The sequence below is a fragment of the Lipophrys pholis genome (genome assembly GCF_963383615.2).
Source record: "Lipophrys pholis genome assembly, chromosome: 5".
Classification (NCBI taxonomy): Eukaryota; Metazoa; Chordata; class Actinopteri; order Blenniiformes; family Blenniidae; genus Lipophrys; species Lipophrys pholis.
The window spans coordinates 33,105,629-33,114,984 of record NC_137628.1 but is presented as its reverse complement, the minus strand read 5'-3'; the positions used below and the strand labels follow the sequence as shown (position 1 = coordinate 33,114,984).

Sequence of the window (9,356 nt, the reverse complement as noted above, 5' to 3'; positions counted from 1 at the left end):
CTAGAAAAGGTAGTAGAGCAGCTTCCATCTGCTCTTCAGGTACTTGGTATGTTTGACCCGTTCCAATCTGGATTCTATAAACTTCATTCCTCTGAATCTGTTCTGACTAAAGTCACTGATGAACTTCTGATGGCAGCAGATGATGGGAAATACTCTGTACTGGTACTTCTGGACCTCAGCTCTGCTGCTGACACTGTGGATCACAGTAATCTGCTGTTGACACTGTGGATCGCAGTATTCTGCTGTTGACACTGTGGATCACAGTATTCTGCTGGACAGGCTAAGGCAGTTTGTGGGTATCTCAGGTTCTGCATTGGACTGGTTCTCATCGTACCTCATCCTACCTGGGGCATAGCGCCGCCTGATGGCTGGCAGTTGTTAACTCCTGAGGCGCAGGCCCGAATGAAGGAGCCTGTAAGCCTGAGCTCAGGGCAGCAAAACCCAGAAATTACAGCTTCGAATCCTTCAGATGGCAGAAGTGTAGCAAAAGTTAAGTGTAAAAAAAACAGCCAATTGTGAAACTGCGTAACTAGTAACTAGTAACTCGTAACTCCAAATGTAAGTCAAATGTAATACTTTTATCTAAAACCTTGTCCAGACTACAAAACACATAATCAGTGTTAGACAGGGACTCCTGACCATACAGCCACGTGCATCCCCCAACATCTGGGTTTGTCTAGAATACATTTCCATGAATTTGTTAAGTTTCACGCAGCAGTCTCAAAACTAGAAAACTGAGTTCCCCCCAACCATAAACTTTGAAAAAGGTTTTATTGATGTACTTCGGTCACAATTACACTTTTGTTTGTATTCTTCCTTCTGCAAGTCTCCAAAACACGTGTAAACAACTTGTAGGATCAGTCAGTTGTGCCGTCCCTTAGGAATAAAAATTATTTGAAGTTGTACTTTACGAAAATAAAATACACATCCTGAACCAGAGAAAAGTGCTGTCCCAGCACTTCTCCACCTCCTTTTAGTAAGCAAACTCCAGTGGGACGCTCTTAATCTGGGACTGCTTCAGGTCTTTCTCCATCAGCTGGAGAAGAGAGCATGAAAACACATTATTCTTACTGCTCGGGTGAGTCGACGACGAGTGTGGATGGAATTTCATCAGGAGGAAAGGAAACGGAGGAAAATAGTCTTGCCTCATGTGTCGTGATCTCCAGCACCTCGCTGATCTCGTCCTCTTGACCCGACAGCGCCGGGTTGATCCACATGGCGGCTTTGGCCACATCTGGATGACAGTGCCTCTGGAGTATCTGGAGGATAAACAAAAACAAACATCTTCTGTGACACTTCAATTTCTCATTTTCTTTCACAAAAACAAAAATGCAAAAGAATGGATAAAGAGCAAATCTGATGATCCACCTTGTAGATGAAACGCACCTTCAGTTCCCACAAGCTGCTGCCTCAGGCCCGACAGTGAGCAGGATCCTCCTCTTCCATTAAATATGGATCCTCAACAGCTTCTGTCGTTGTGAATGCAAATATACATTGTCTATTTTAAAGGACTTCTGTGCATCACATACACATTTTGTTTTTAATCAACTCCCGTCGTCTGAGCAGGAATTTTGGTTTATGATCAAGAGAAATCTGGCTGACGCTCACCGTTCTCTGTGTTTGGCTTCTGAATAAAGACTCTGCGGGACGGGTGGCGGTGGACCAGGTTCTGGATGAAGGGCAGCAGTATGAAACAGGCTGTTGGTGGCCAGGCGGGCCAGGCGCTTGGCAAAGGCAGCCACCAAGTACACAGGCCAGTGACTGGAGACGATCACACACGGGACAGAGGACACACAGGAGAGGTGTTTTAATCGAGTTGTGGTAGACGTTTTTATAAGTGTTGGCTGTAAAATACTATGATAATGCTTTCAGCTGTTGAGGTGGAAACAATCTTACCTGGAGCTAATAAAAAGGTTGGCCAGATGAAATAAGCACACTCGGTATTTGACGTGGAAAACGGAGGGCTCAAGAAGATTATAGAGCTTCTTGTAGAAATCAGCAGACTCCCTGCAAACACACACAGGGTATTTAATATATTTCATTCAAAAGTCCTCTTCAGAGTCAGGAGAAGACAGTTATTGAAAGTAATGTGGTAATTCAATGCAAAGGATGCTCTTCTTATAATGCTTACAGGTTGTGTTGATGAATGAGAAGAAAAAGGCCATGAAGAGGCTGATCGCTCCACCTGCTCAATCTAATCACTTTCACATTTATCGAACAGTTTGAACGTCAGTGGAAGTTTGTTATCAGTGTTAATCCCAGAGAAGCGTTTCTGCAGCACTTCTTCAGTCTTCAGAGACTAGTTCAATCACACAGAGCGTCAATCTTTCCTGATAAATCCTTTTTATTTTTGTATCCCCACGTCGGCACGTTTGTATCCTGTCTGTAAAGTACAACTATCAACCTACAAACCTGTGAATCACAGCTCAAAAACATTGAACTTTTACAAACAACTGAATAGTGACATAGAGATTTTACTACGATTCTCCCACAACCCCATCTTTCATTTCCGACGGCCGAAATCGCCCCGTGTGTTTGAGCCTTTAGGGTGCTTTCACACCAGGAGATTCTGGGTTGGATTTCACACCTTCATTTGGTTGGGTTGTTTCACACTGCATTTTGAGAGTGGATCAAACCACCTAAACAACGTCGTGCAATTACAACAGTTGCCCGTTGGGGGCGCTATTGCCGTTTTGACGTTTGACGTAGTGACGTTTTAATGTGTTTGTGTAATGTGATATTCTGAAGCTTTGCCTCTGTATTGCCCCCTGGCGGTTGTCATAATACAGTATTGTTTGGTTCACACTGTACAGAAATAATTTTCTATTTTTTATAAATGTGGTACTGACACCACCCCTCTGTGAAGACTGATGTGTGTACTTTTGAGCCAAATAAACTCGAACTATGTAGATTTAGTTTTTCAGTCAGGCATCTTCAGGCAGTCCCACGGAGGGGGCCTTCGGGTCCTTCTTTTCCTGCGTCGCTCCGTCCCCGCCGACACAAAACGACCACTGGAGAAGAAAACCTGAGCTTACGTTGATAAGAACGTCTGGACACCCCGCTTTCCAAGCGCGATGATGGGGGGGAAGACCAGCGCGATAGCCGCGGGGGTCTGCGGGGCTTTGTTCGTCGGCTACTGCATTTATTTCGACAGGAAGAGACGGAATGACCCCAACTTCAAGAACAGACTGCGAGAACGTGAGTGCTGACCTCTCCTGCGTCAGGCCGGGGTCCGGGACCAGGTCCGGAACGTGACCGGGACCAGGTCCGGAACGTGACCGGGACCAGGTCCGGACCAGGATTTAATCACATTGACGACTCTGGCGCTCGAATGGGTTTAGACAGCCTCCATCCTCCACCGTCTCGAGCCTTGCACACACTGCAGCAGTCACAGCCTCTCACACTGCAGGAGATTAACTATAACCTCGAAATGAAGTTTACTGTGTTCAACCTGCACCAACACACGCTGACTCGCAGCCAGCAGGGTTAAGTAAACACGATCACTGAACAATACCACGTCCAAAACATACACTTGAATGGAGCATCAGGATTGTGGCATTTAAATCTCCCCAAAAAGAGGAGGAGGAGGAGGATGATGATGATGATGATGATGATGATGATGCTGTCGTGGCTCTGAGAGAGGCCAACCAGGGGCCTGTACTACCAACCACGTCTCAGGTGAAGGGGACCAATTGGTCTGCTCTTCCTGAAATCCAGAAATGGCACCATGGTGGAGTGGTTCTTCCTGTAGGTACTGATGAGGGTCCACAGTGACATCCATGGCCCGGCCTTAACCAGCCTCTCACAGCACTTCATGACTATTGTTGCGAGGGCTACCGGCCAATAGTCCTTCAGGCCGGTCACTGTGGAGCCCTTAAGGAGGGGGATGATGGCGGCAGGTTGAAGCAGCTGCCTTTGAGAGGGAGGTGATGTAGACGTCTGTCAGCAGCTCAGACAGCTGGTGAGCACAGTCCTTCAGTACCCCCCCCCCCCCCCCCCCCCCAAAAGATGTTATCAGGGCCTGCAGCGTTGCGGGGGTTGATCCTCTTTAGGGTCCTCGTCACGCTGAGGGGCCGTCTCGTCTGGTGCTGCTGTCCTCAAGACGGGCAGAGAACCTGTGTCTTGTAAAAGAGGGGTCTCTGGAGCATTGTGCGTTCCTGGTGTTGGACTACAGACTCATGGTAAAAGACAATAACTTTGTCTTGTACTGTTTTTCAACATCATCCCAGTTCGGATGTGACTGATTCCTCAAAAAGACACTTGTTCTCATGCATGGTTCAGTGGGAAGTTTTTAGAAAGCAGCAATTTCTGATTGAAAAAAGTATAACAACGGATAAAATTTGTAAAAAAAATGATGATACATCTCATTTGCATTTTTTTTTGTAAATTTCATGAAACATAAGTTCCGGTTTTGGAAAGCTGTATGTGCATGTATGGGAGACGTGTTTTCTTCATGTCGAAGTTTAAATTTGTTGAAAAATGAATTTGCAAAGTGTCAAAATAAGTTTTTGTCCTACATTTGCAGACGTCTAATGTAGTTTTTAATTGTAAAAAAAAAAAAATCACAACAAATGTTAAGGGAGAAAAAAATGACATAATAATATGTTACTCCAACAATCACCCGCTATTGTCTAAGTGTGTTAAAGAAGATGTAGAAACAAGACAAGCTGTCGGTGATGGTGCTGTCCTGAGAGACGCTGAAGCCTAATAAGAAGACACTTTTGACTTGGTAGTGGTGTGACAATGAGTTTGAAACTTGTCATTTAAATTGTGTGTTTGTTCTTTATTGTAGGGAGAAGAAAGCAGAAAGCAACTAAGGAGCGAGCGGGCCTAACAAAGGTCAGCACACATCAGATGTGTTCCTCTAACTATAGTGTGTATCTGTAAGGAGCTGCCAGACACATCTGTCTCTCCTCGTGGGAAGTCAATGTAGTTCCCAGTAAACCCGACTCTTCGGACCGTACATGCACTCTGTGTTAAAAAGTTTGATTATTTTTCACAATTTATATGCAGAGATTTTAAAAGTGGCATTATTTTTAGAATTGTGACCCACTAAAATCAGCTCATTGTAAGAATGTGAATTAAAAATTACTTTCTGTCTCACAGTCCGTCAAAATGCTCATTTATTACAAAATGTATTACAACATCCAGTCTTCAGTTCGGGGGAGAATTTGACAGCAAAAGTAAGAATGCTAAGCAAACAACGATCTATTAAAATATGACATCCGCCCACTTGCCACTACAAAGAAGAGTTGTGTTTTAAATGACTTTGTCACTGTTGTTCATAGAATTGTAAACGATGTAAAGTCTAGTTTACGTTGAAGGTGTCTTTACATCTGCTTCCCTTTCTTCTTCAGCTTCCAGACCTGAAAGACGCTGAAGCTGTGCAGAAGTTCTTCTTGGAGGAGATTCAGCTGGGCGAGGAGCTGCTGGCTCAGGGTAACACTTCACTCTGCACACTGCTCACACATCACCTGACAGAGAACTCACATCTGGAGTGAAGCCTGCAGATGGAACAATGAGTGTGTGTCTACAGGAGACTATGAGAAAGGTGTGGACCACCTGACCAACGCCATCGCCGTGTGTGGGCAGCCTCAGCAGCTGCTGCAGGTGCTGCAGCAGACCCTGCCGCCGCCCGTCTTTCAGATGCTGCTCACCAAACTGCCCAGCATCAGCCAGGTACCTCACTTCACCCCCGATACTGGTCCTAATAATCCCACCATGTAGTTCATACCTCAGTTTCAGGTTAGATCGCAGGTCTGCAGCCGTCATGACTAAATGATTCATTTTTCCTACTTTTCAAAACAGAAAATTTATCTGGAGCCACAAAATACTTTGTTAAACCATTAAAGACATTTTTTTTGTTTTTAATTATCTTAGTTGTTTGGGCATTTTTGGCTTTTTTTTTTGTTGCCCTTTGTAGTGGTTTAACCCATTTTAATATCTTAAACTGGTTTATCTTTTTTTTTTTTTTTAACCATTTTATTGACTTGAAGTATTTCACTGTTTTCAGTTGTTGTGACCATTTTGGCAGTTTCATTGTTTATTTTAAAACATAAAGTGACTTAAAAAGTGTTTTCCTTCTTCGTCATGTTTTCTCCACCATTCGGACATATAAACCAGCGTGGTTGAAACTAAAAATATCTGTCCATATTAAAGGCGCATTCACGTTTCCCTGTTAGAGTTCTCTTCAGAGAATGTCTGGGACCGTTTCGTTTGGGCGTCTGGAACGCTCCCCCAAACTCTGAACCAGATCCAACACGCCTCTCTGGTCATGTTGAAAACGTGGGTCTCGGTTCAGAGGACGTGATGAGGAGCACAGTGCATTCTGGGTAGTAAACAAACAAGGCTAACTGCCCGAATCAGAAGAAGCAGGAGCAAAAAGAAAAAGCTTGAAAATATCTTGTAGGCAGACGTGGAGTATTGAGGAGGAAGTCGTGAGGAAGACTCTTACTGATATCTGGTCTGAAGACGATATACCGCGGTTGTTTGTGGCTATCCATTAGCCATGAGCTAATTAGCCTAGCCCCCATGAGATAAAGAGGCGGGACTGCTTCTTTCGGTCTGAGCCGAGTTTCTTCTTAGCGTCCTCTCTAGTCAGTGTTTGTTTCGGGCGACAGTCTAACCCTAACCCTAACCCTAACCCCCCAAACCAACAGCTGTAGTGATTGCTTGACATTTTCCAGGCAGTTTGATCCCAGAGTGCTTCTTGAAAGGTGTGGGACCCCCCCCCCATTTCAACCCTATTTTCTTCTGAGGCTACTATTCGATTTTTGGTTGTTTTGTATTTTTGTTTCAGGATTAGTTTCCCCAGAAACACAATTGGTTGGAAAGTCGACATGCAGCAGCTGCAGTGAAGGAATTTATTAACAAACATTAAGTTTTTATGTCCATGTAATTTATTGGAAGCTCGGTTAAGCCACATTCATTTCCACTAAACGTTGTAGGTCCCAGAGCCCTGATTTAGCACCATGGCGCCAGCAGCTGCTCTATGGGTCTGTTCACAGCAGCCCTCTTTGATCCGGACCAGAGTTCACTTCAGAGACTTTCAGGGAAAGTCTGCTTCAGTTGGGCTTGTGTGAACGCTCCCCTGAATTCTGATGTGGATCAAACAAGGAAACTCTGATCCACTTCTTAACGTGGGTCTCGGCTCACTTGCAAATGAACTGAGGTCTGGATCACAGCCAATGAGAACGTGTCGGGGACTATCTGCAGACCCTCCTGCTTCCAGCGGTCTTTCCAGCCAACGGAGCGAGAGCGCGTGACCTCTACGACACACCCACAGTCCATTTTGGGCAGTTAAAAAAAAATGTAAAAAGCTAATGGCGTGAATACAAAGAAACAGACCCAGAAAGAAAAAGTTAGAAAACATCTTGGCAGGCATGGAGTAGAGAGGAAGAAGTAGAGAGAACGGTGCTCATTGATATCTGGTCTGAAGATGTATGTCGCGGTTGCTCATGGCTACCCATTAGCCATGAGCTAATTAGCACTTGTCGCCACGGGATTTTCCTTTTCGGTCCAGACCAATCAATAATGCCAGTTTTTTTGTTGTCATTCTTTTCTTCCTCTCTGGGCAGCGTTTGTTTGGGGCGATAGCGCTCAAAATGCAGTGTGAAACAACCCAAACAAATGAAGTTGTGAAAACTGTCAGTGTCTCCCCCCAATCCAATCCAACCCAGAATATCCTGGTGTGAAAGCACCCTAAAGGCTCAAATACACCGGGCCATTTGGGCCGTCAGAGATGAAAGATGGGAGAATCGTAGTAAAATCTGTGGTCGGCGCTCCAGCTGGTGGCCGTACGCGGCGCCGGGTGCAAGGTTCTTCAGACGGCCGAGTTGGTGCTCGTAAGCCTGCGATCAATACTCCACAGTGTCAGATGTTTGGGTGAATGGAGCTGCGGCGACCTGCAGCCTGTTTAGTTCATTTACATTGAGTGTTTAGTTGGAAAATAAAAGACCAGAACAGGAAGTGCAAATCTAAAATGCTAGTAGATGCTAACGACTACTTATTTCAAGCTTCCTTTGCAACATTACTCCAGGTTGTCCTCCGTCTCTCTCTGAGCCTCCACCGTGTCCATATTGTCCTCTGTCTCTCTCTGAGCCTCCACCGTGTCCATATTGTCCTCTGTCTCTCTCTGAGCCTCCACCGTGTCCTTATTGTCCTCTGTCTCTCTCTGAGCCACCACCGTGTCCTTATTGTCCTCTGTCTCTCTCTGAGCCTCCACCGTGTCCATATTGTCCTCTGTCTCTCTCTGAGCCTCCACCGTGTCCATATTGTCCTCTGTCTCTCTCTGAGCCACCACCGTGTCCTTATTGTCCTCTGTCTCTCTCTGAGCCTCCACCGTGTCCATATTGTCCTCTGTCTCTCTCTGAGCCACCACCGTGTCCATATTGTCCTCTGTCTCTCTCTGAGCCTCCACCGTGTCCATATTGTCCTCTGTCTCTCTCTGAGCCACCACCGTGTCCATATTGTCCTCTGTCTCTCTCTGAGCCTCCACCGTGTCCTTATTGTCCTCTGTCTCTCTCTGAGCCACCACCGTGTCCTTATTGTCCTCTGTCTCTCTCTGAGCCTCCACCGTGTCCATATTGTCCTCTGTCTCTCTCTGAGCCAGCACCATGTCCATATTGTCCTCTGTCTCTCTCTGAGCCACCACCGTGTCCTTATTGTCCTCTGTCTCTCTCTGAGCCTCCACCGTGTCCATATTGTCCTCTGTCTCTCTCTGAGCCAGCACCATGTCCATATTGTCCTCCGTCTCTCTGAGCCTCCACCGTGTCCATATTGTCCTCTGTCTCTCTCTGAGCCACCACCATGTCCATATTGTCCTCCTCCTCTCTTTGGGGATTTCTTTCCTAATGCCACAACGCTGACACTCAGTTTAGGTGTATTTTTCAGTGATTACTCAGTCGACAGGATTACACAACACACAACACATTCCTGCTGCTGGTCGGCGTGTGTTCAGAGTCTGCAGACGTTTTTATTGACATTTGTCTCGTGCAGCGTGAGCATCTGTGAGGACTATGAATTGATTGTTAAAATGACGGTGTGAGGAAGAGGATTAGTGTATCTGCCACACTCCTCAGAGTTTCAGAACCATTTCATCCCTCCTATAAGTTCTTCTGCTGATTGTCCCACTGAGCTGAGCTTTTTCTTTTCTGCAGCGTATCGTGAGTGCACAGAGTCTCAGCGAGGACGATATAGAATAACAGCGATAAGAAGAAGCGACGCCTTGGACGACAGCAGCTGATCATCACTTCTTCATTTTTCGAGCTCTCTTTAGCTTCATTCACTCATTTTGGGTAGTGAAAATATTTAATTTGTTAAAAGGCAGAAAATAAAAGTAAGTGTGTCTGCATCTC

General features: G+C 45.6%; 1 protein-coding gene across 1 annotated transcript; it reads left to right on the top strand.

The window, feature by feature from the left end:
• Positions 1–2,760: 2,760 nt before the first annotated feature.
• tomm20b (translocase of outer mitochondrial membrane 20b) lies at positions 2,761–9,356 on the top strand. Its single transcript, XM_080463051.1, has 5 exons — positions 2,761–3,198; positions 4,793–4,839; positions 5,358–5,439; positions 5,537–5,679; positions 9,159–9,356. The coding sequence occupies exons 1-5, from the start codon at positions 3,075–3,077 to the stop codon at positions 9,201–9,203; spliced, it is 441 nt and encodes a 146-aa protein (XP_080319177.1). The 5' UTR covers positions 2,761–3,074; the 3' UTR covers positions 9,204–9,356.